Source organism: Salvelinus alpinus, chromosome 3 (genome assembly GCF_045679555.1).
Source record: "Salvelinus alpinus chromosome 3, SLU_Salpinus.1, whole genome shotgun sequence".
Taxonomy (NCBI): domain Eukaryota; kingdom Metazoa; phylum Chordata; class Actinopteri; order Salmoniformes; family Salmonidae; genus Salvelinus; species Salvelinus alpinus.
The window spans coordinates 19,489,447-19,517,113 of NC_092088.1; the positions used below are offsets into that span (position 1 = coordinate 19,489,447).

Genomic DNA, 27,667 nt, shown 5'->3' on the forward strand with positions numbered 1-27,667 from the left:
ATCTCATTGTGCTTATTTAATATTGCTACACGTATGCACTGCATAATCTCATGTTCATTTCTTTACCTTTTCTATACTTATCAAAGAAACATGCTGTTTAGATGATCACATTCATATTAATATTTGTATTTATTTTATTTCTATACATTTAAAAATAAATTGGAATATTTATATACACTGAACAAAAATATAAATGCAACATGTAAAGTGTTGGTCTCATGTTTCATGAGTTGAAATAAAACATCCCAGAAATGTTTCATAAGTTAGTGAGTATTTCTCATTTGCCAAGAAAATCCATCCACCTGACAGTTGTGGCTTGTCAAAAAGCTGATTAAACAGCATAATCATTACACAGGTGCACCTTATGCTGGGGACAAAAAAAATGACACTTTAAAATGGGCAGTTTTGTCACAAAACACAATGTCACAGATGTCTCAAGTTGAGGGAGCGTGCAATTGGCATGCTGACTGCAGGAATGTCCACCAGAGCTGTTGCCAGAGAATTTAATGTTCATTTCTCTACCATAAGCTGCATCGAACGTCATTTTAGAGAATTTGGCAGTATGTCCAGTCCAACCAGCCTCACAACCGCAGACCACGTGTATGGCGTCGTGTGGGCGAGCGGTTTGAATGGCCTTACTGAAGAGCTCAGTGACTTTCAAGGTGACACCGTCATAGGCTGCCACCTTTCCAACAAGTCAGTTCGTCAAATCTCTGCCCTGCTAGAGCTGCCCCGGTCAGCTGTAAGTGCTGTTATTGTGAAGTGGAAACGTCTAGGAGCAACAATCGCTCAGCTGCGAAGTGGTAGGCCACACAAGCTCACAGAACGGGACCGCTGAGTGCTGAAGCGCGTACCTCGTAAAAATCATCTGTCCTCAATTGCAACACTCACTATATAGTCCCAAACTGCCTCTGGAAACAACGTCAGCAAAATAACTGTTCGCCGGGAGCTTCATGAAATGGGTTTCTATAGCCGAGCAGCCGCACACAAGCCTAAGACCACCATGCACAATGCCAAGCGTCAGCTAGAGTGGTGTAAAGCTCGCCACCATTGGACTCTGGAGTAGTGGAAACGCGTTCACTGGAGAGATGAGTCATGCTTCACCATCTAGCAGTCAGATGGACAAATCTAGGTTTGGCGGATGCTACCTGCCCGAATGCATAGTGCCAACTGTAAGGTTTGGTGGAGGAGGAATAATGGTCTGGGGCTGTTTTTCATGGTTCAGGCTAGGCCCCTTAGTTTCAGTGAAGGGAAATTTTAACACTGCAGAATACAATGACATTATAGACGATTGTGTGCCCTGACATCAACCCCATCGAACACATTTGGATGAATTGGAACACCGACTGCGAGTCAGGCCTAATCGCCCAACATCAGTGCCCGACCTCACTAATGCTCTTGTGGCTGAATGGAATTCAGTCCCTGCAGCAATGTTCCATCATCTAGTAGAAAGCCTTCCCAGAAGAGTAGAGGCTGTTACAGTAGCAAAGGGGCGGACCTACTCCATATTAATGCCCATGATTTTGGAATGAGATGTTCGATCAGCAGGTGTCCACATAGTTTTGCTCATGTAGTGTATATATATATATACTTTTTTTTACTGTTATTGTTGATGTCATTATCTCACTTCGCTTTAGCAACAGTGGGTTTGTCATTCATTCTAATAAAGCTTATCTGAATCTGAAATCTGAAATAAATGTGGAAAGAGGGAGAGAGATGGGGAGAAAAGGAGAGAGAGAGAGAGAGAGATTGAAGGAGAGAGATAGTACATGGTGCTGTACCTAATGGGTCTGTACTTAATGAGAGTCAAGGCCAGATGCAGGGTGGGACGGCTTCTCATTCTCATTAAAGAGCTTTTCCAGCTGACGGGAGAGCAGAGAGCAAGGGGAGGATTTGTGCTGCTCGCTCTCACAGAACTAGAGTAAATCTGGTGTTTTTCTGTAAGAATTCCTGCATTCACACAAGCACACTTTCGCAAAAACACACACAAACGTATTAGGTATACCTTACTGAACCAACAACCCAAGTTAGGATCCAATTAACTGGCTGTGCAGGTTTGTGTCAAAAACTCACGAGTAATGATAAATATTGCACGTTTCCTTAAACATGTCTTTGAGGAGGAAAATACAGAAAACACAAGAGCTGAAACTGTGAACTGAATTTCATGGAGAGGAATGTGACTGGAATAATATCAGAAGTTTAAAGGGAGGGGGAAAGTGGGAGCCATTACATATCCAACATACTTTATGTACTGTATAATGCATGAATAAGTTATAGGTAGTAAATAAACTGGAAACTAAGGTCCTCATTGGTCAACCACTGGAGGTCTGTCGACTGAAAACAAGTGCTATTGGTTGGACTGATGTCCTTAACAGGGCATTAAAAATAAGATCTGCAGTGATATGCTGGTGAAATCTGCAAGGCACCAGGAATCACTGTGATCCCAAATATACATTCTTGAGTGATTCAACTGCAGACACTGTAAAAGATATTTCTATAGTTCTGGGCAACAACTCTGTGTGTGTGTGTGTGTGTGTGAGATATATACAGTACCAGTCAAAAATTTGGATACACCTACTCATTCAAGGGTTTTTCTTTATGTTTACTATTTCCTACATTGTAGAATAATAGTGAAGATATCAACACTATGAAATAACACATATGTGTTAAACAAATCAAAATATATTTGAGATTCTTCAAAGTAGCCACCCTTTGCCTTGATGACAGCTTTGCACACTCTTGGCAATCTCTCAACCAGCTTCATGAGGTCTTTTTTAATTTGTTTTATTTATTTAACCTTTATTTAACTAGGCAAGTCAGTTAAGAACAAATTCTTATTTACAATGACGGCCTAGGAACAGTGGGTTAACAGCCTTGTTCAGGGGCAGAACAACAGGTCTTTACCTTGTCAGCTCGGGGATTCAATCTAGCAACCTTTCGGTTACCAACGCTCTAACCACTAGGCTACCTGCCGCAGCAGAGGTAGTCACCTGGAATTAATTTGTTTAATTCCTTTCCTTCTTAACTTCTCTAGGGTAGGGGGCAGCATTTTCACATTTGGATGAAAAGCATACCCAAATTCAACTGCCAGCTACTCATCCCCAGGAGATAAGATATGCATATTATTAGTAGGTTTGGATAGGAAACACTCTGAAGTTTCTAAAACTGTTTGAATCATGTCTGTGAGTATAACATAACTTATTTAGCAGGCGAAACCCCGAGGACAAACCATTCAGATTATTTTTTTGAGGTCACTGTCTTTTCAATTAGTTTTCATTGGGAAACCAGATTTCTAAGAGAATTGCTTGCAGTTCCTACGGCTTCCACTGGATGTCAACAGTACTGAGAAATAGGTTGAGGTTATTCCTTTGTGGAATGAAGAAATACGGCCATCTTGAACGAGAGTCACTCCAGGTGTCCTGGACATGCGCTTCAATCAAACAGAAAGCATGCTACATTTCGTTTTAATCCTGTATTGAACACAGATCATCCCGTCTTCAATTGTATCGATTATTAACGTTAAAAAATACCTAAAGTTGTATTACAAAAGGAGTTTGAGATTCTTTGGCAAAGTTTACAGGTAACCTTTGAGATATTTTGTCGTCACGTTTGAGCAAGTTGGAACCTGTGTTTTTCTTTTTTTTTTTTTTTCTGGAACCTGTGTTTTTCTGGATATATATCGACGGAATTAATCGAACAAAAGGACCATTTGTGATGTTTATGGGACATATTGGAGTGCCAACAACAGTTGCTCGTCAAAGGTAAGGCATGAATTATATTTTTATTTCTGCGTTTTGTGTTGCGCCTGCAGGTTTGAAATATGCTTATCTCTCTTTGTTTACTATGGTGCTATACTCAGATAATAGCATCGTATGCTTTCTCCGAAAAGCCTATTTCAATTCTGACATGTTGGCTGGATTCACAACCAGTGTAGCTTTAATTTGGTATCTTTCATGTGTGATTTAATGAAAGTTTGATTTTATAGTAATGTTCATAGTAATTAATTTGAATATGGCGCTCTGCAATTTCTCATGCTTTTTGCCCAGTGAGACAGTAGCATCTTGCCTAAACTCAGATTTTTGGATATAAATATGAACTTTACCAAACAATAAATACATTTATTGTGTAACATGAAGTCCTATGAGTGTCATCTGATGAAGATCATCAAAGGTTAGTGATTCATTTTATCTCTATTTCTGCTTTTTGTTACTGCTCTCTTTAGCTGGAAAAATGGCTGTCTTTTTCTGTGACTTGGCTCATACCTAACATAATCGTTTGTTGTGCTTTCGTCGTAAAACATTTTTGAAATCGGACACTTTGGCTGGATTTACAACAAGTGTAGCTTTAAAATGGTGTAAAATACTTGTATGTTTGAGGAATTTAAATTATGGGATTTCTGTTGTTTTGAATTTTGCGCCCTGCAGTTTCACTGGCTGTTGACGAGGTGGGACGCTACCGTACCACATACCCTAGAGAAGTTAATGCGTTTGAGCTAATCAGTTGTGTTTTGACAAAGTAGGGGTGGTACAGTATATAGAAGATAGCCCTATTTGGTAAAAGAACCAAGTCCATTTTATGGCAAGAACAGCTCAAATAAGCAAAGAGAAACGACAGTCCATCATTACTTTAAGACATGAAGGTCAGTCAATATGGAACATTTCAAAAACTCTGAAAGTTTCTTCAAGCACAGTTGCAAAAACCATCAAGCTCAATGATGAAACAGGCTCACATGATGACCGCCACAGGATCTGCTGCAGAGGATTAGTTCATTAGCGTTACAAGCCTCAGAAATTGCAGTCCAAATAAATGCTTCTCAGAGTTCAAGTAACAGACACATCTCAACATCAACTGTTCAGAGGAGACTGTGTGAATCAGACCTTCATGGTCGAAGAATGTGAAATGTCAGAATAATAGTAGAGAGAATGATTTACTTCAGCTTTTATTTCTTTCATCACATTCCCAGTGGGTCAGAAGTTTACATACACTCAATTAGTATTTGGTAGCATTGCCTTTAAATTGTTTAACTTGGGTCAAACAGATTTTCTATAGGATTGAGGTCAGGACTTTGTGATGGCCACTCCAATACCTTGACCTTTGTTGTCCTTAAGCCATTTTGCCACAACTTCGGAAGTATGCTTGGGGTCATTGTACATTTAGAAGACCCATTTGTGACCAAGCTTTAACTTCCTGACTGATGTATTGAGATTTTGCTTCAATATATCCACATAATTTTCCATCCTCATGATGCCATCTATTTTGTGAAGTGCACCAGTTCCTCCTGCAGCAAAGCACCCCCACGACATGATGCTGCCACCCCAGTGCTTCACGGTTGGGATGGTGTTCTTCGGCTTGCAAGCCTCCCCCTTTTTCCTCCAAACATAATGATGGTCCGTTCTATTTTTGTTTCATCAGACCAGAGGACATTTCTCCAAAAAGTACGATCTTTGTCCCCATGTGCAGTTGCAAACCGTATTCTGGATTTTTTATGGCGGTTTTGGAGCAGTGGCTTCCTCCTTGCTGAGCGGCCTTTCAGGTTATGTCGATATAGGACTCGTTTTACTGTAGATATAGATACTTTTGTACTTGTTTCCTCCAGCATCTTCATAAGGTCCTTTGCTGTTGTTCTGGGATTGATTAGCATTTTTTGCACCAAAGTACATTCATCTCTAGGAGACAGAATGCGTCTCCTTCCTGAGAGGTATGACTGCTGTGTGGTCCCATGGTGTTTATACTTGCGTACTATTGTTTGTACAGATAAACGTGGTACCTTCAGGCATTTGGAAATTGCTCCCAAGGATGAACCAGACTTGTGGAGGTCTACAATTTTTTTTCTAAGGTCTTGGCTGATTTCTTTTGATTTTCCCATGATGTCAAGCAAACAGGCACTGAGTTTGAAGGTAGGCCTAGAAATACATCCACAGGTACACCTCCAATTGACTCAAATGATGTCAATTAGCCTATCAGAAGCTTCTAAAGCCACAACCACATTTTCTGGGATTTTTCAAGCTGTTTAAAGGCACAGTCAACTTAGTGTATGTAAACTTCTGGCCCACTGGAATTGTGGTACAGTGAATTATAAGTGAAATAATCTGTCTGTAAACAATTTTTGGAAAAATTACTTGTGCACAAAGTAAATGTCCTAACCGACTTGCCAAAACTATAGTTTGTTAACAAGACATTTGTGGAGTGGTTGAAAAACGAGTTTTAATGTTTCCATCCTAAGTGTATGTAAACTTTCGACTTCAACTGTATATATTTAGAGAGAGATATACTACAGCAACAACAAGAAAAATACAGTATAGGCACATGTTCTTGGCAATCAGCCACAAAACGCAAAGTGAAGTGAAGTTGAGTACTGTGGGGGGCGATCTCTCTCTCTCGCTCTCGACCTGTTCTCCACCAGCCCAGTGGACCTGGCTGCAATCAGTTGAATTGAGGTGGTGAGTCTGTGGTGTGATGGATGAAGGCACCAGGAGGCCAGCCCAGACCCACTTCCACCAGCCAAACGCAGAGGCTCAAAGCAAAAGGGTATGCAACGCAGCAATCAGGGATAACTTTGTTCTGAATTGCAGCCAAGTTCAGGGGAGGTCATCAGCTATCAGCTATCTGAGCAGCTAACCGATTGCTGCAGCTTTCCATACAGCTTCCCATCTGTAAATAGCCCATCTGTAAATAGCCCATCCAATCTACCTACCTCATCCCCATATTGTTTTTTATTTACTTTTCTGCTCTTTTGCACACCAGTATTTCTACTTGCACATCATCATCTGCACATCTATCACTCCAGTGTTAATTTGCTATATTGTAATTACTTTGCTACTATGGCCTATTTATTGCCTTACCTCCTCATGCCATTTGCACACACTGTATATAGACTTTTTTTTCTATTGTATTATTGACTGTACGCTTGTTTATTCCATGTGTAACTCTGTGTTGTTGTTTGTGTCGCACTGCTTTGCTTTATCTTGGCCAGGTCGCAGTTGTAAATGAGAACTTGTTCTCAACTGGCCTAACTGGTTAAATAAAGGTGAAATTTAAACATTTAAAAAAGGGCAGGGCATAGTGGAAGAGAAGTATGAATAAGCATGGACACAATTAAATGCAGATGTTTGGTTTTGTGGGAGTACTGTACAACTCAGAGACAAGAAATCAAATCAAATCAAATGTTGTGTCACATGCGCTGAATACAACCTTACCGTGAAATGCTTACAAGCCCTTAACCAACAATGCAGTTCAAGAAATAGAGTTAATAAAATATTTACTAAATAAACTAAAGTTAAAAATAAATGTAATCAATTAAAAAGGAACACAATAAATGTACATAACAATAACGAGGCTATATACAAGAAAAAAAATACATCGTTGCCAAAAGCAAACATAAAACTGAATATAGGCTTCTTCCCCCCAGGAAGAGAAATACTGATGTGTCAGAAAAACCAGTACATCAAAGATGCTTTAGACAGAGAGAGAGAGAGTACCAGGTGCTGGAATGTGTGCTTTAGGTAGGTGAGTAGAGGGATTATGCCACACAGTTCCTCTAAAACATTATGCTGCACATATGGTAAGAAAGAAAAACACTTACACCCACACACACAGCACTATCCTCCAAACCTAACGGCTCCATACGAGTCCCTGTCATTTACACGTTGAGATTTCCTCTTATCAAGGCACCAGGTGCAGAGACACATTTCTGACATTCTTTGTCTTATGCAAAAGTCCACCAAGCCATGGTTCTCTAAACCAGAGTTAACTAATATTGAGCCAGGGCTCATTGGTGAGTTTTTAACACCAGTCTCTTCTGTGTCATGGCTTAGGACTGGGTTGTGGCCAGACATGTTTTTTTTTAAATCTATTTGGTGGCTCACAAAAAGACTGAGATGGCTTTAAGTGGGCAACAACAAAGAGAAGATTGGGACCCTCTGCTTTAATCCAACTGTCTCTGGACCTGGTGCAGAACACAAGGGGATGATGCAAGACTTCTAACCTTCCAATTACTTTTCAGGATTCCAAGTCAAAGTTAGATAAAACATTTACAGAGAATAGAATCAAGCCAGGAAACATTGAAGTGATCATCAGCCTCCCTCCATCCCCGAGAGAAGAAAGAGAAGAAGAGGTGTTTCATCTTTCATATAGAGCGTTAAAACCAGAGGCAGCGGAGGATGAGAAGAGAGGGAGAAGTCATAATACTGTCTCTGATTAGGGTTGGGTTTGAAGGTGTTGCAACGCAGCATGCAGTGTGTGTGCTGCGTAGGGCTCCGGGCAGCCGAGCGGAAATGGAGGAAAACTCGCCTCCCTGCGGACCTGGCATCCTTTCACTCCCTCCTCTCTACATTTTCCTCTTCTGTCTCTGCTGCTAAAGCCACTTTCTACCACTCTAAATTCCAAGCATCTGCCTCTAAACCTAGGAAGCTCTTTGCCACCTTCTCCTCCCTCCTGAATCCTCCTCCCCCTCCTCCCCCCTCCTCCCTCTCTGCAGATGACTTCGTCAACCATTTTGAAAAGAAGGTCGACGACATCCGATCCTCGTTTGCTAAGTCAAACGACACCGCTGGTTCTGCTCACACTGCCCTACCCTGTGCTCTGACCTCTTTCTCCCCTCTCTCTCCAGATGAAATCTCGCGTCTTGTGACGGCCGGCCGCCCAACAACCTGCCCGCTTGACCCTATCCCCTCCTCTCTTCTCCAGACCATTTCCGGAGACCTTCTCCCTTACCTCACCTCGCTCATCAACTCATCCTTGACCGCTGGCTACGTCCCTTCCGTCTTCAAGAGAGCGAGAGTTGCACCCCTGCTGAAAAAACCTACACTCGATCCCTCCGATGTCAACAACTACAGACCAGTATCCCTTCTTTCTTTTCTCTCCAAAACTCTCGAACGTGCCGTCCTTGGCCAGCTCTCCCGCTATCTCTCTCAGAATGACCTTCTTGATCCAAATCAGTCAGGTTTCAAGACTAGTCATTCAACTGAGACTGCTCTTCTCTGTATCACGGAGGCGCTCCGCACTGCTAAAGCTAACTCTCTCTCCTCTGCTCTCATCCTCCTAGACCTATCGGCTGCCTTCGATACTGTGAACCATCAGATCCTCCTCTCCACCCTCTCCGAGTTGGGCATCTCCGGCGCGGCCCACGCTTGGATTGCGTCCTACCTGACAGGTCGCTCCTACCAGGTGGCGTGGCGAGAATCTGTCTCCTCACCACGTGCTCTCACCACTGGTGTCCCCCAGGGCTCTGTTCTAGGCCCTCTCCTATTCTCGCTATACACCAAGTCACTTGGCTCTGTCATAACCTCACATGGTCTCTCCTATCATTGCTATGCAGACGACACACAATTAATCTTCTCCTTTCCCCCTTCTGATGACCAGGTGGCGAATCGCATCTCTGCATGTCTGGCAGACATATCAGTGTGGATGACGGACCACCACCTCAAGCTGAACCTCGGCAAGACGGAGCTGCTCTTCCTCCCGGGGAAGGACTGCCCGTTCCATGATCTCGCCATCACGGTTGACAACTCCATTGTGTCCTCCTCCCAGAGCGCTAAGAACCTTGGCGTGATCCTGGACAACACCCTGTCGTTCTCAACTAACATCAAGGCGGTGGCCCGTTCCTGTAGGTTCATGCTCTACAACATCCGCAGAGTACGACCCTGCCTCACACAGGAAGCGGCGCAGGTCCTAATCCAGGCACTTGTCATCTCCCGTCTGGATTACTGCAACTCGCTGTTGGCTGGGCTCCCTGCCTGTGCCATTAAACCCCTACAACTCATCCAGAACGCCGCAGCCCGTCTGGTGTTCAACCTTCCCAAGTTCTCTCACGTCACCCCGCTCCTCCGCTCTCTCCACTGGCTTCCAGTTGAAGCTCGCATCCGCTACAAGACCATGGTGCTTGCCTACGGAGCTGTGAGGGGAACGGCACCTCCGTACCTTCAGGCTCTGATCAGGCCCTACACCCAAACAAGGGCACTGCGTTCATCCACCTCTGGCCTGCTCGCCTCCCTACCTCTGAGGAAGTACAGTTCCCGCTCAGCCCAGTCAAAACTGTTCGCTGCTCTGGCACCCCAATGGTGGAACAAACTCCCTCACGACGCCAGGTCAGCGGAGTCAATCACCACCTTCCGGAGACACCTGAAACCCCACCTCTTTAAGGAATACCTAGGATAGGATAAAGTAATCCTTCTAACCCCCCCCCCCCCTTAAAAGAGTTAGATGCACTATTGTAAAGTGGTTGTTCCACTGGATATCATAAGGTGAATGCACCAATTTGTAAGTCGCTCTGGATAAGAGCGTCTGCTAAATGACTTAAATGTAAAAATGTAAATGTGTGTGTGTGTGTGTGTGTGTGTGTGTGTGTGTGTGTGTGTGTGTGTGTGTGTGTGTGTGTGTGTGTGTGTGTGTGTGTGTGTGTGTGTGTGTGTGTGTGTGTGTGTGTGTGTGTGTGTGTGTGTGTGTGTCGTGCGTGTGTGTGTGTGTCAATACAAAATCCCGAAATAACCAATTACTTTAGCCAACACAGTTACCTCTTGTTCCTTAAATCTCCTACCCCTCGTCTTATTCATATTAATGTATTCATATTGACATATTCTTGCCAGTTCAAGCCGCCTTCCTAATACTGTCTGATCAGGAGAAGACTGGAAAAGAAAATGAATTATCTCTAATTGGCGACAAGACGCGATGACGATGTTAGCCGTGTGCGGAAGAGAAAAACTAAAGGTTTGAGATGTGGTCTTGATAGAAGAGAGACGGTCTAAGAACAGAAGAAATAAACCAGACGGAGGCAGAGAGAAACGAGAGGGAGAGAGGCAGAGACAACATAGAAAGAAGGTTAGGTAACCTTTGTGAGAAAGGAAAAAAGGGAGAGTGGAGAAAGAGAGAAAGTGAAGTGTGAAGAGTTGCTGTGTAGCGGCTCTGAAAGGTTGATCACTCTGTGAAGGGCTGTAGACAGCATAGAATCTCCACCTCTCTGTCAATCAACATCACAACATGTGAAGAGGTGTGCTGCCCTGAGCCCCCCACACACACACACAGAGAGATGGTATAAACCTCCAAAAAATGGATATGCAGCACTACTCAACAGCAGTACTTGATAAACAACGTCTCATTTTAACACTGTCATTCTGTGATCATTTCAGAAATATACAGAACAAAAATCTAAAACGCAACATGCAAGGTTTTCAAAGATTTGACTGAGTTACAGTTCATATAATGAAATCAGTCAATTGAAATAAACTCATTAGGCCCTAATCTATGAATTTCACATGACTGGGCAAGGGGTGCAGCCATGGGTGGGCCTGGGAGGGCATAGGTCCACCCACTGGGGAGCCAGGCCCAGCCAATCAGAATTCGTTTTTCACCACAAAAGGGTTTTATCACAGACAGAAATTCTCCTCAGCACCACCCGCACCCTTCCTCAGACGATCCCGCAGGTGAAGAAGCCGGATGTGGAGTTCCCGCGCTGGTGTGACTACACGTGGTCTGCGGTTGTGAGACTGGTTGGACGTTCTGCCAAATAATCTAAAACGACGGAGGCGGCTTACGATAGAGAATTGATCATTCAATTCTCTGGCAACAGCTCTGGTGGACATTCCTGTAGTCAGCATGTCAATTGCACGCTCCCTCAAAACTTGAGTTGTGTGTGGCATTGTGTTGTGTGACAAAACTGCAACTACATTTTAAAGTGGCCTTTTATTGTCCCCAGCACAAGGTGCACCTGTGTAATTATCATGCACTTTAATCAGCTTCCACACCTGTCAGGTGGATGGATTATCTTGGCAAAGGAGAAATGCTCACTAACAGGGATGTACACAAATTTGAGAGAAATAAGCTTTTTTTGCTTATGAAACATGGGACTAACACTTCACATGTTGAGGTTATATTTTTGTCCAGTGTAGGTGACAGCTGTATCAGTAACCAAGGTCATAATTTCCCATGGTCTAAATACTATATGTCAGCTGTATCAATAACCAATGTGATAATTTCCCATGGTCTCAACATCTGTCAGCTGTATCAATAACCAAATGTTCCGACTCAATTAAGAAATGTAAAGATAACAACCATAGAATCACAGCTCTGTCTTTCTCTTCAACTACTGTACATGAATAACTCACATGATGTCTTGAACGGTTCTCGGTGTCTGTTCAGTACTGGTAGCTAGAGTACACCACAGGAGGTTGGTGGCACCTTAATTGGGGAGGACGCGCTCGTTGTAATGGCTGGAGTGGAATAAGTGGAACGGTATGAAATACATCAGACATGCCATTCGCTTGGTTCCAGGCATTATTATGAGCCGTCCTCCCCTTAGCAGCCTCCACTGGTACATGTATTCTGAGACTGCATATAGCTTATCACATAAACCATTTCCTATTAGGGCTATTTGCACATTTTGAGTTGCTGGTGTCTTTTCTTATGCAAGGGAACAAATATCCTTACAGAGCCTTGCAGCATCTACCACACTAAGCAGTACCTTTCATCACACACAGGCTACCACACTAAATCGTATTTATGACTTTGGGTACTTTGAAAATGTACCCCCTGGGTCACTCCATTACTCACGCTGTCTTAGAGCAGGTAAGCCACTCTGAGACCCAGCTTGTTGTGAGCTACTAATGTGCTGCTTTGGTTTGTGTGTGTGTGTGTGTGTGTGTGTGTGTGTGTGTGTGTGTGTGTGTGTGTGTGTGTGTGTGTGTGTGTGTGTGTGTGTGTGTGTGTGTGTGTGTGTGTGTGTGTGTGTGTGTGTGTGTGTGTGTGTGTGTGTGTGTGTGTGTGTGTGGATCACATAAACAGTGAGCAGCAGCTGCAGGGCTGGTGATATGAGGCAAGACAATAGACATATCTTTACAGCCTCTCTGTGTCATTGGTTTCAACTGGTTTCATTGGTTTCCATAAGATCAGAACTAATACGTCGGGGCATGGACTCTACAAGGTGTCGAAAGTGTTCCACAGGGATGCTGGCCCATGTTGACTCCAAAGCTTCCCACAACTGTGTGAAGTTGGCTGGATGTCCTTTGGGTGGTGGACCATTCTTGATACACACAGGAAACTGTTGGGCGTGAAGAACCCAGCAGCGTTGCAGTTCTTGAGACACTCAAACCGGTGCGCCTGGCACCTACTACCATACCCCGTTCAAATACACTTCAATATTTTGTCTTGCTCATTCACCCTTTGAATGGCACGCATAAACAATCCACGTCTCAATTGTATCGAGGCTTAAACATCCTTATTTAATCTGTCTCCTCCCCTTCATCTACACTGATTGAAGTGGATTTAACAAGTGACATCAATAAGGGATCATAGCTTTCACCTGGATTCAACTTGCCAGGCTATGTCATGGAAAGAGCAGGTGTTCCTAATGTTTTGTACACTCAGTGTAAATCGCTGTGTATAGAGAGGGAGAGAGAGAGAGAGAGATGGTGAGATCCAGGGGAGAAGATTGAATCTCAGCTCTGGGGAGACAGTTGATATCGGACTGGTATATCTGTGGTACATCTGTTATTTTTGCTGAGGGAGTGGGCAGCCAAGCTGGAGATTGAAAAATATTTTCTGAGATAAATACCTATTTGACCTGTACTGGGTCTGTCAGAATGACTCCCACCTGTACAGTCAGTTCTGATCAAATTACAACCTTTCCATCCTGCTGGACCATTTCTGCCTACTAATATTGATAGACAGAAATACCTATCGAAACCTTGATTGGAATACCAAGCGCAACCTTGATTGGAATACCTAGTGAAACCTTGATTGGAATACCTAGTGAAACCTTGATTGGAATACCTAGTGAAACCTTGATTGGAATACCTAGTGAAACCTTGATTGGAATACCTAGTGAAACCTTGATCGGAATACCTAGTGAAACCTTGATCGGAATACCTAGTGAAACCTTGATTGGAATACCTAGTGAAACCTTGATTGGAATACCTAGTGAAACCTTGATTGGAATACCTAGTGAAACCTTGATTGGAATACCTAGTGAAACCTTGATTGGAATACCAAGTGAAACCTTGATCGGAATACCTAGTGAAACCTTGATTGAAATAGGGAATAGTCCACGTCATCGGCCCCCGGGGAGCAGTTGCTGTTGTGGTTTAACTGCCTTGCTCAAGGGCAGAACGACAGATTCTTCCACCTTGCCTGCTCGGGGATTCGAACCAGCGACATTCTGGCTACTGGCCCAACTCTCTTAACCGCTAGGCTACCTGCCGCCTGCTGGTGTGCAAGCTGATGTGTGTGTTAGTGTGTGTGTGTACAATCACCGCAACAGAGGGAGCAGGGGCAACAAATGACCCATCAGCCAATAACAAGCTCAGCAGGGAAGTTTCTTTCAAATCAGGCTTCCCACACGACTGCCCCCAGTCTCCGTCTGTCTCAGACCAGACACACCACAGGGCACAGGTCTCATATTAACATCTGAAGAATAACTATGAACTGAGAAATTATTTAAATCTCCAAAAGTCTGTCTGTTTTTTCCTGTAATTCTCTCTCTTCTCCCTCCCCCTCCCACCCTATACCCCTGTCTCCCTCCCCCTCTATTCCCCACCCTATACCCCTGTCTCCCTCCCCCTCTATTCCCCACCCTATACCCCTGTCTCCCTTCCCCTCTATTCCCCACCCTATACCCCTGTCTCCCTCTCCCTCTATTCCTCTCCCTATACCCCTGTCTCCCTCCCCCTCTATTCCCCACCCTATACCCATGTCTCCCTTCCACTCTATTCCCCTCACTATACCCCTGTCTCCCTCTCCCTATACCCCTGTCTCCCTCCCCCTCTATTCCCCACTCTATACCCCTGTCTCCCTCCCCCTCTATTCCCCACCCTATACCCATGTCTCCTTCCCCCTCTATACCCCTCACTATACCCCTGTCTCCCTCTCCCTATACCCCTGTCTCCCTCCCCCTCTATTCCCCACCCTATACCCCTGTCTCCCTCCCCCTCTATTCCCCACCCTATACCCCTGTCTCCCTCTCCCTATACATTTTTACATTTACATTTTAGTCATTTAGCAGACGCTCTTATCCAGAGCGACTTACAGTAGAGTGCATACATTTTATTACATTTTTACATACTGAGACAAGGATATCCCTACCGGCCAAGAGCAGACGCTCTTATCCAGAGCGACTTACAGTAGAGTGCATACATTTTATTACATTTTTTTTTTTTTTACATACTGAGACATGGATATCCCAACCGGCCAAACCCTCCCTCCCTACCGGCCAAACCCTCCCTAACCCGGACGACGCTATGCTAGTTGTGCGTCGCCCCACGGATCTCCCGGTTGCGGCCGGCTGCGACAGAGCCTGGGCGCGAACCCAGAGACTCTGGTGGCGCAGCTAGCACTGCGATGCAGTGCCCTAGACCACTGCGCCACCCGGGAGATATACCCCTGTCTCCCTCCCCCTCTATTCCCCACTCTATACCCCTGTCTCCCTCCCCCTCTATTCCCCACCCTATACCCATGTCTCCTTCCCCCTCTATACCCCTCACTATACCCCTGTCTCTCTCCCCCTCTATTCCTCTCCCTATACCCCTGTCTCCCTCCCCCTCTATTCCCCACCCTATACCCCTGTCTCCTTCCCCCTATATTCCTCTCCCTATATCCCTGTCTCCCTTCCCCTCTATTCCTCTCCCTATACCCCTGTCTCTCTCCCCCTCTATTCCTCTCCCTATACCCCTGTCTCCCTCCCCCTCTATTACTCTCCCTATACCCCTGTCTCCCTCCCCCTCGATTTCTCTCCCTATACCCCTGTCTCCCTCCCCCTCTATACCCCTCACTATACCCCTGTCTCCCTTCCACTCTATTCCCCACCCTATACCGCTGTCTCCCTCCCCCTCTATTCCCCACCCTATACCCCTGTCTCCCTTCCACTCTATTCCTCTCCCTATACCCCTGTCTCCCTCCCCCTCTATTCCTCTCCCTATACCCCTGTCTCCCTCCCCCTCGATTTCTCTCCCTATACCCCTGTCTCCCTCCCCCTCTATACCCCTCACTATACCCCTGTCTCCCTTCCACTCTATTCCCCACCCTATACCGCTGTCTCCCTCCCCCTCTATTCCCCACCCTATACCCCTGTCTCCCTTCCACTCTATTCCCCACCCTATACCGCTGTCTCCCTCCCCCTCTATTCCCCACCCTATACCCCTGTCTCCCTTCCACTCTATTCCTCTCCCTATACCCCTGTCTCCCTCCCCCTCTATTCCTCTCCCTATACCCTTGTCTCCCTCCCCCTTGATTTCTCTCCCTATACCCCTGTCTCCCTCCCCCTCTATTCCCCTCCCTATACCCCTGTTTCCGTCCCCCTATATTCCCCTCACTATACCCCTGTCTCCCTTCCCCTCTATTCCTCTCCCTATACCCCTGTCTCCCTCCCCCTCGATTCCTCTCCCTATACCCCTGTCTCCCTTCCCCTCTATTCCTCTCCCTATACCCCTGTCTCCCTTCCACTCTATTCCCCACCCTATACCCCTGTCTCCCTTCCCCTCTATTCCTCTCCCTATACCCCTGTCTCTCTCCCCCTCTATACCCCTGTCTCCCTCCCCCCTCTATTCCCCTCCCTATACCCCTGTCTCCTCCCCCCTCTATTCCTCTCCCTATACCCATGTCTCCCTCCCCCTCTATTCCTCCCCCTATACCCCTGTCTCCCTCCCCCTCTATTCCTCTCCCTATACCCCCGTCTCCCTCCCCCTCTATTCCCCACCCTATACCCCTGTCTCCCTCCCCCTCTATTCCCCACCCTATACCCCTGTCTCCCTCCCCCTCTATTCCCCACCCTATACCCCTGTCTCCCTCCCCCTCTATTCCCCACCCTATACCCCTGTCTCCCTCCCCCTCTATTCCCCTCACTATACCCCTGTTTCCCTTCCACTCTATTCCCCACACTATACCTCTGTCTCACTCCCCCTCTATTCCTCTCCCTATACCCCTGTCTCCCTCCCCCTCTATACCCCTCACTATACCCCTGTCTCCCTTCCACTCCATTCCCCACCCTATACCGCTGTCTCCCTCCCCCTCTATTCCCCATCCTATACCCCTTTTTCCCTTCCACTCTATTCCCCTCCCTATACCCCTGTCTCCTTCCCCCTATATTCCCCTCCCTATACCCCTGTCTCCCTTCCCCTCTATTCCTCTCCCTATACCCCTGTCTCCCTTCCCCTCTATTCCTCTCCCTAAACCCCTGTCTCCCTCCCCCTCTATTCCCCACCCTATACCCATGTCTCCCTTCCACTCTATTCCCCTCACTATACCCCTGTCTCCCTCTCCCTATACCCCTGTCTCCCTATACCCCTGTCTCCCTCCCCCTCAATTTCTCTCCCTATACCCATGTCTCTCTCCCCCTCTATTCCTCTTCCTATACCCCTGTCTCCCTTCCCCTCGATTTCTCTCCCTATACCCCTGTCTCCCTCCCCCTCGATTTCTCTCCCTATACCCCGGTCTCCCTCCCCTTCTATTCCCCACCCTATACCTCTGTCTCCCTTCCCCTCTATTCCTCTCCCTATACCCCTGTCTCCCTCCCCCTCAATTTCTCTCCCTATACCCATGTCTCTCTCCCCCTCTATTCCTCTCCCTATACCCCTGTCTCTCTCCCTCTCGATTTCTCTCCCTATACCCCTGTCTCCCTCCCCCTCAATTTCTCTCCCTATACCCCTGTCTCCCTCCCCCTCAATTTCTCTCCCTATACCCATGTCTCTCTCCCCCTCTATTCCTCTTCCTATACCCATGTCTCTCTCCCCCTCTATTCCTCTTCCTATACCCCGGTCTCCCTCCCCCTCTATTCCTCTTCCTATACCCCGGTCTCCCTCCCCCTCGATTCCTCTCCCTATACCCCTGTCTCCCTTCCCCTCTATTCCTCTCCCTATACCCCCATCTCTCTCTTTTCCACTCGTTATTTTGAGTGTAAAATATTGTTTACATGTACTGTAGCTCTCTTGAACCTAATATTGCGGTACAGTTAAAAACACACTAACACAAATTCACAAAATGGTGTGGGTGCGAACCAGATCAAGCTAGTGACCGTCTCCAATCTCCCGACAGTCTTGCCAAGGTCCCTCTTCAAACCTATCCATTCAAACGAACAGAGCTCTGAAGGCCCTTCACGTCTTTACAGATGACTCAACTCTCAACATATGTATTATTTTCACCAAGATTAGAGGTTAGAGAGATGAGGGAAAGAGAGAGATGAGGGAAAGCGAGAGAGAAAGAGATGAGAGAAAGAGACGAGGGAAAGAGAGAGAGAGAGGGAAAGAGAGAGATGAGGGAAAGCGAGAGAGAAAGAGATGAGAGAAAGAGACGAGGGAAAGAGAGAGATGGAGGGATGGTCAATGCAGAGTGCTTGACCATCCCTCCGGATGAAAGAAGGTGGATTTTTGTTATGCTGTCGAACCAACCCCTTGAGCTCCAGCATCCCGTCAAGGCTATAGAAAACATATGTATTACATACTCTACAAAGCACATACTATTACAGAATGTACATGATTTATTGTGTAGGATGGAGAAAGGCTTTCTGTAGACTGACCAAAAGGAAACATCCAAATCTGGGACTTTGTAAATGTACCATGACCCAGATGCATTAAGAGTGTAATAGTTACACGTGATAAGAAAAAGTCCAAAGTGAAAACTAATTTGAATAAAACAGGTCGATGGTTGTCCTGGGGATAGTTACCCCGCAGATGTAAGGTAATAAGAAACAGAATTCTAGTGTAATAAACTAGGTGGTTTGTTCCTCACTAAGTGCATTCGGTCCTGCTTTCCAAAATGCTTTCAACCTCTTGTGGCACTATGCGCTGCACTCTCTGCTGGTTACTCCCACACACTTGGCCATGCGCAAGTGTATACACACACACACACACAATCTGCCAACCATGGCCTTTATTCTCTGCACTTCAATCACTGTGGTTACCATTGATTAGCATGTATATGCCTGCATTGTGACGTATGTATGTATGTATGTATGTATGTATGTATGTATGTATGTATGTATGTATGTATGTATGTACAGTGGGGAGAACAAGTATTTGATACACTGACAATTTTGCAGGTTTTCCTACTTACAAAGCATGTAGAGGTCTGTAATTTTTATCATAGGTACACTTCAACTGTGAGAGAAGGAATCTAAAACAAAAATCCAGAAAATTACATTGTATGATTTTTAATTAATTAATTTGCATTTTATTGCATGACATAAGTATTTGATACATCAGAAAAGCAGAACTGAATATTTGGTACAGAAACCTTAGTTTGCAATTACAGAGATCATACGTTTCCTGTAGTTCTTGACCAGGTTTGCACACACTGCAGCAGGGATTTTGGCCCACTCCTCCATACAGACCTTCTCCAGATCCTTCAGGTTTCGGGGCTGTCGCTGGGCAATACGGACTTTCGGCTCCCTCCAAAGATTTTCTATTGGGTTCAGGTCTGGAGACTGGATAGGCCACTCCAGGACCTTGAGATGCTTCTTACGGAGCCACTCCTTAGTTGCCCTGGCTGTGTGTTTCGGGTCGTTGTCATGCTGGAAGACCCAGCCACGACCCATCTTCAATGCTCTTACTGAGGGAAGGAGGTTGTTGGTCAAGATCTCGCGATACATGGCCCCATCCATCCTCCCTTCAATACGGTGCAGTCGTCCTGTCCCCTTTGCAGAAAAGCATCCCCAAAGAATGATGTTTCCACCTCCATGCTTCACGGTTGGGATGGTGTTCTTGGGGTTGTACTCATCCTTCTATTCCTCCAAACACGGCGAGTGGAGTTTAGAGCAAAAAGCTCTATTTTTGTCTCATCAGACTACATGACCTTCTCCCATTCCTCCTCTGGATCATCCAGATGGTCATTGGCAAACTTCAGACGGGCCTGGACATGCGCTGGCTTGAGCAGGGGGACCTTGCGTGCGCTGCAGGATTTTAATCCATGACGGCGTAGTGTGTTACTAATGGTTTTCTTTGAGACTGTGGTCCCAGCTCTCTTCAGGTCATTGACCAGGTCCTGCCGTGTAGTTCTGGGCTGATCCCTCACATTCCTCATGATCATTGATGCCCCACGAGGTGAGATCTTGCATGGAGCCCCAGACCGAGGGTGATTGACCGTCATCTTGAACTTCTTCCATTTTCTAATAATTGTGCCAACAGTTGTTGCCTTCTCACCAAGCTGCTTGGCTATTGTCCTGTAGCCCATCCCAGCCTTGTACAGGTCTACAATTTATCCCTGATGTCCTTACACAGCTCTCTGGTCTTGGCCATTGTGGAGAGGTTGGAGTCTGTTTGATTGAGTGTGTGGACAGGTGTCTTTTATACAGGTAACGAGTTCAAACAGGTGCAGTTAATACAGGTAATGAGTGGAGAACAGGAGGGCTTCTTAAAGAAAAACTAACAGGTCTGTGAGAGCCGGAATTCTTACTGGTTGGTAGGTGATCAAATACTTATGTCATGCAATAAAATGCAAATTAATTACTTAAAAATCATACAATGTGATTTTCTGGATTTTTGTTTTAGATTCCGTCTCTCACAGTTGAAGTGTACCTATGATAAAAATGACAGACCTCTACATGCTTTGTAAGTAGGAAAACCTGCAAAATCGGCAGTGTATCAAATACTTGTTCTCCCCACTGTATGTATGTATGTATGTATGTATGTATGTATGTATGTATGTGTGTATGTATGTGTGTGTGTGTGTGTGAGCCACTACGTATAGCATAGCTGAACAGGTGTACTCTCTCAACCTGCTCCAGGTGGACCTGCACCAAACTCCACCCCGTCTCTCTCAACACACATGCCTCTGAAGCATGAAACAGCAACTGCTTGAAATGCAAACGCTGCCATGAACTATACTCCAGTATGTGGGTGAATCTCCATGTTGAGGATGTAGATGGGCATAATATGCATGGGAGAGATAAGCAGGTAGGGATCCACCAAATTCAAATGGGAATGGTTGATTATCATACTGTAATCTGCAGCACGGACAGATAGGAAGGAAACAGAAATTTGATAGTGATGTATTGTATATGAATGAGAAGGAGGAGGGAGTTTACAGTGAAAAGGAAAAATAGATACAGTACCGGTCAAAAGTTTGGACACACCTACTCATTCAAAGGGTTTTTCTTTTTTTTCTTATTTCCACATTGTAAAATAACAGTGAAGACATCAAAACTATGAAATAACACATATGGAATCATGTAGTAACCAAAAAACTATTAAACAAATCAAAACATATTTTATATTAAGTAGCTACACTTTTTCTTGATGACAGCTTTGCACACTCTTGGCATTCTCTCAACCAGCTTCATGAGGTAGTCACCTGGAATGCCTTGTTAAAAGTTAATTTGTGGAATTTCTTTCCTTCTTAATGCGTTTGAGCCAATCAGTTGTGTTGTGAAAAGGTAAGGGTGGTATACAGAAGACACCCCTATTTGGTAAAAGAACAAGTCCATATTATGGCAAGAACAGGAAAATGACAGTCCATCATTACTTTAAGACATGAAGGTCAGTGAATACAGAACATTTCAAAAACTTTAAAAGTTTCAAGTGCAGTTGCAAAAACCATCAAGCTCTATGATGAAACTGGCTCTTATGAGGACCGCCACAGGAAAGGAAGACCCAGAGTTACCTCTGCTGCAGAGGATAAGTTCATTAAAGCTACTAGCCTCAGAATTTGAAGCCCAAATAAATGCCTCACAGAGTTCAAGTAATAGACACATCACAACATCAACTGTTCAGAGGAGACTGCATGAATCAGGACTTCATGGTCGAATTGCTGCAAAGACGCCACTACTAAAGGCCACCAATAAGAAGAGGAACCTTGCTTGGGCCAAGAAACACGAGTAATGGACATTAGACCGGTGGAAATCTGTCCTTTGGTCTGATGAGTCCAAATTCTTGATTTTTGATTCCCACCGCCGTGTCTTTGAAAGACACAGAGTAGGTGAATGGATGATCTCTGCAAGTGTGGTTCCCACCATGAAGCATGGAGAAGGAGGCGTGATGGCGTGGGGGTGCTTTTCTGGTGACACTGTCAGTGATTTATTTAGAATTCAAGGCACACTTAACCAGCATGGCTACCACAGCATTCTGCAGCGATACGCCATCCCACCTGGTTTGTGCTTAGTGGGACTATCATTTGTTTTTCAACAGGACAATGACCCAGGACAGTGACCCAACACAGGCTGTGTAAGGGATATTTGACCAAGAAGGAGAGATGCATCAGATAACCTGGCCTCCACAATCACCCGACCTCATCCTAAATCATCTCAATTGGGTTGAGTTGGACCGCAGAGTGAAGGAGAAACAGCCAACAAGTGTTCAGCATATGTGGTAACTCCTTCAAGACTGTTGGAAAAGCATTCCTTAGGACCTGGTTGAGAGAATGCCAAGAGTGTGTGAAGCTGTCATCAAGGGAAAGGGTGGCTACTTTGAAGAATCTCAGATATAAAATATATTTTGATTTGTTAAACACTTTTTTGGTTACTACATGATTCCATAATGTGTTATTTCATAGTTTTGATGTCTTCACTATTATTCTACAATGTAGAAAATAATAAAAATAAAGAAAAACCCTTGAATGAGTAGGTGTGTCCAAACTTTTGACTGGTACTGTAACTCAACACAAAACATGTAAACCGTATACATTTTAAGGAAAAATACAAATGTATACAAATTAATTTCATAGTAATACTGAACTCTACGGAACACGTTTACACATTAATAAATGAGCTTACACATTTGTGGTGAATGCGATTCTCTCCCGTTTACATAACCTGGTGAAATGCGCTGCATAAATAGCCAACCATTATTACCTGTCATTATCAACGCCAGCCGTAATGAGAATAAGTAACCTGTGCTGTTGATCAGATTAAGTCAAAGTATGTGAGAGTAATCACACTGTCTCTGCTCTCTAGGGCCCTGCGTATCTCCTGTATTTTTCTGTATTCATGAGAACCAGCTGCAGTTACAGAAGTGGAAACAGATGGCTCTGCAGCTACACAACATAGCCTCTCTTTGATGACTACACACCATTTGAAGCAATTTAACAGCCCACGTCTCTTTAAACCCCCTGTCGCGGAGACTTCTTGTCCTTTAATGTTCATCAAAGGACTAACATAGCTGTGGAGAAGACTGGGGGGGGTGAAAAGATTAAGGCTGAAATGGCCTCCGAATCACAGTCTCATTAGATAGCAGCCTGTAACGGCGGAGAGAGATGACACCATTTTGTGTCATGACAGATCTGTTCCAACATTTTGGAAAATAATTACCTGTGATCTGCATCTACACACTCCTTTCATCATCATCATCATCATCATCATCATCATCATCATCATCATCAGAACCAACTCTGACCTCACAATGGGCTCCATTTCAAAATGGTAGGATACAAGACAGCGCCATCAGAATGTTCTTCTACACAACGTATGGTAACAGCTCGTCACACGTCACCATCACACAGGTGGGAAGAAATAGAGGGAGAAAGAGGCCGCGGCACTTAGATGAGGCAGAAATGGAGGAAGGAGGAAGGGATTGAATAGGACGGACGGTGAGGGAGAAATGGAAGGAGACGGTAGAGGGAGGACATAGAGGTCAATGAGAGAGAAATAAAGGAAGTGAAGAGAATGGAGGGATGACTATGGAACTTTGCCAAGACCCAAACGGCGTTCCACAGATGACGCAGGTTAGACAATGGCAGATATATAGCGGTGGGAAAGATTAAGAAAAGGAGAACCTTTATGCAGTGTTAAAGGTCTGTCCCACAGACGGGACTTGACACCGGAGCAAGTCTTACCTTGATGTTGTCAAAGGAGGCCTTGTTAGTGACATCGTAGAGCAAGAGGAGAGCTGGGGAGAGATCACAGACACAGAGCATATCAACAGGCTATCGACGGACGGCCTCCACTAGAATCACTATGATAAGACTTGACAGAAAGTAAAAGTCAAACAATGGATACCTTCCATTTGTGGACTTTAAAACCTTTTAAATTGATCATACATATTTGGCGCAATGTCATGAAATTAGAACAGAACAGAATATGTCTATCTGCGGTTGGAAATTCTGAATATGTAATCAGCCGAGTGAGAATGATCACATTTCAACCACAGTGAACAAAGCCCACTGATGGCCTGTACCACAGTGATATAGCATCAATCATCAATACATAACATTCATAATGGCATTTCCACCTCTGAAGTCAATACACAATAGTGACATGACAGCCTTTACATGAGCAACTATAGTATGCATTGGTTGAAGCTCAATGTTAAATTCCCTACCATCATATCTAAGCCACTATGACATCAATGTCGATGAAAATTCACAAATGAACTTGGAGGTACACAACACACTCTCCGCCTCAGGGTGGTTAGCATTAGGGACGTCAGACATGTTTGGACCCAAACCTAGCTCAAATTCTAGACGTTGGATTAAAATGAGGCTACAGCATCAATAAGGGGACCATTAGACTTAGATCCATTTAGACTAAATTATGTTTGTATGTGCAACAGTTTTTATTAAATTCACAGTTTTACCGCTCACGTGCACATTTCTGTCCAAATAAAAACCAATGATATGCTACCTTTTTGTAGCATTTCTGTCAATGCTAACATCTTTTCAGCCAAATCTTAGAGCGCATATGGCTGAAATCATCTGTGTAAACTGCTGACCAGGAAACGTGTGTGTAATCAGAGCACAAACAAATAAGATAGCGGACGTCCTTGGCTGCTATTATAGCCAGTTAGATACACCAAACTTTGGGAACCTTGGGAAAACTGCTATGCTGCTAATTTATAATACATGCACACACCAGAACAGACACTGTTAGAAGATCCAGAGCAATTTCTAGCGCTAACCTTATGCATTAATTGTGCCATTTTCTTCTTGTCATTATAATTCAACTTTGTGCTGACTGATCAACACAGTGTCAAGTTACTTTTTAACGTGTTCCAGAAGTCGCCATCCACAAGTAAAAAGAAGCAGGGGTGCGGGTTGTACACAAAGCATCTAGGTAAAACAACATCATTGCTTGCTAACCTGGTTAGCTATGTTGTAAAACCAACTGTTAGACAAAAACGAATTTTAACAAGCAAGAGACATAAACGTTCAATGTACTGAGTGAACGAACAAAGACATCGTGGAACAAACGTGTTCCGACTTCACCAGACTGCCCATTTAAATAGTGTCAAGTTAATGTATCTACAGAATAACAGCGTTTGAAGTGTAACGGTTTGCGTCACCACCCTGGGATTTGAAGGCCCTGGGTTCGCCTACTGGAGAAGATATTTTGACCATTCACTTTACATTTACATTTAAGTCATTTAGCAGACGCTCTTATCCAGAGCGACTTACAAATTGGTGCATTCACCTTATGATATCCAGTGGAACAACCACTTTACAATAGTGCATCTAACTCTTTTAAGGGGGGGGGGGGTTAGAAGGATTACTTTATCCTATCCTAGGTATTCCTTAAAGAGGTGGGGTTTCAGGTGTCTCCGGAAGGTGGTGATTGACTCCGCTGACCTGGCGTCGTGAGGGAGTTTGTTCCACCATTGGGGTGCCAGAGCAGCGAACAGTTTTGACTGGGCTGAGCGGGAACTGTACTTCCTCAGAGGTAGGGAGGCGAGCAGGCCAGAGGTGGATGAACGCAGTGCCCTTGTTTGGGTGTAGGGCCTGATCAGAGCCTGAAGGTACGGAGGTGCCGTTCCCCTATACTTTCGTGTATAGTTTTTGACACCCCATCCCTTTCCCAACACTCACACACCGGTGTGCACCCGCCAACATGCTGTGTGCTTATTTTCATTTATTAGGTGTCTCTGAAAAGAGCCTTTGGGTTCATTGAGCATCGCTGAATGGCAAGAGACAGGGGGTGTGACGTGTACTAGTACTAGTTAGCACGTCTTTTATTTTATTTAACCTCTATTTAAACAGGGAGTCACATTGAGATTAAACATCTATTTTACAAGAGAGCCCTGTATATATTACAATAAAAACAGAATAATAAAACATACACCTATGTGTATGAAACAATATAATTCAGCATAAGATAACAAAATAAACATATTTAATAAAAGCAATCACATTCAACTACACAGAGGTCCTCAATCAATAATGTAAAACTGCCTGAGTGGCACCAGCACACGTAACTGCAGTGAACTCTGCAGATTGTTGCACAAATTAGGGGCAAAAAAACGACGCAGATTTTCCCAAATTGTGGAGACTGAAGGGATCTCTAGTGTTATCCATTCCTGAAAACGGGTTTGTTAACCTATGATTCTTGACTTAATTAATGAAGTTACATATGAAGGGAGTTTCTGAACGATAGCTTTATAAATAAATCAAAGAGAATGCCGCTCTCTTCTTACAAACAGAGAGGTCCATCCCACATTTTTATACAGACTACAAAGAGGAGGAGAGAACAGTGGAAAAACTAGCTCAAACTCTCAAGGAAGACGTCGTTGCCCTCATCCGTCAGATGTAAGCCATCCCTACGGTACAAATGCACGCAATAAGTTGCACAGGTGGTAAACATTTCTAATTTTCAGGTGCCACTTTGACAATTTCTTAGCTTCTCAAATGACAAACGGGTCCAAGCGAGCTGACAAACGACTAACGCCTTTTATGCACACTATCAGTAGAACTTATGTACACATAATGTAAAAAACATTAAGAACTTTCCATGACAGACTGACCAGGTGAATCCAGGTGAAAGCTATGATCCCTTATTGATGTCACTTGTTAAATCCACTTCAATCCGTGTAGATGAAGATAAGGAGACAGGTTAAAGAATGATTTTTAAGACTTAAGAAAATTGAGACGTGGATTGTGTATGCGTGCCATTTAGAGGGTGAATGGGCAAGACAAAATATTTAAGTGCCTTTGAACAGGGTATGATAGTGGGTGCCAGGCCCACCGGTTTGTCTCAAGAACTGCATCGCTGCTGGGTTTTTCACACTCAACAGTTTCCCGTGCGTATCAAGAATGGTCCACCACCCAAAGGACATCCCACAACTGTATTTTGTATTTATTATGGATCCCCATTTGTTCCTGTCAAGGCAGCAGCTACTCTTCCTGGGGTCCGGCAAAATTAAGGCAGTTATACAATTTTAAAAACATGACAATACATTCACAAGAGATTTCACAACGCATTAAGCATGTGCCATCAGGTCTCTACTTTACTACCACATATCTACAACACAAAATCCACGTGTACGTGTGTGTATAGTGTCTATGGTATTGTGTGTGTGTGTGTATGCATGTGTCTCAAATCAAGTGAAATCCTTACTTACAAGCCCTTAGCCAACAATGCAGTTTGAAGAAAAATACCCCACAAAAATGAAATGAAAGTAACAAACAATTAAATAGCAGCAGTAAAATAACAATAGCGAGGCTACAGTTGAAGTCGGAAGTTTACATACACTTAGGTTGGAGTCATTAAATCTCGTTTTTCAACCACTCCACAAATGTCTTGCTAAGTTAACAAACTATAGTAATTAAAAAATAAATAATTACAGACAGATTATGTCACTTATAATTCACTGTATCACAATTCCAGTGGGTCAGAAGTTTACATACACTAAGTTGATTGTGCCTTTAAACAGCTTGGAAAATTTCTGAAAATGATGTCATGGCTTTAGAAGCTTCTGATAGGCTAATTGACATCATTTGAGTCAATTGGAGGTGTACCTGTGGATGTATTTCAAGGCTCCCCCAACCTTCAAAC

The 27,667-nt window shown here is 44.3% G+C and overlaps 1 protein-coding gene across 1 annotated transcript in view; it reads right to left on the reverse strand.

Moving 5' to 3' along the window:
* LOC139570194 (ras-related protein Rab-26) overlaps window positions 1–27,667 on the reverse strand; it is a 133,778-nt gene that overhangs the window by 18,684 nt on the left and 87,427 nt on the right. Inside the window, exon 5 of the mRNA XM_071391827.1 lies at window positions 23,740–23,792. Coding sequence (XP_071247928.1) covers window positions 23,740–23,792 — 53 coding nt within the window. The remainder of the gene's footprint in view (window positions 1–23,739; window positions 23,793–27,667) is intronic.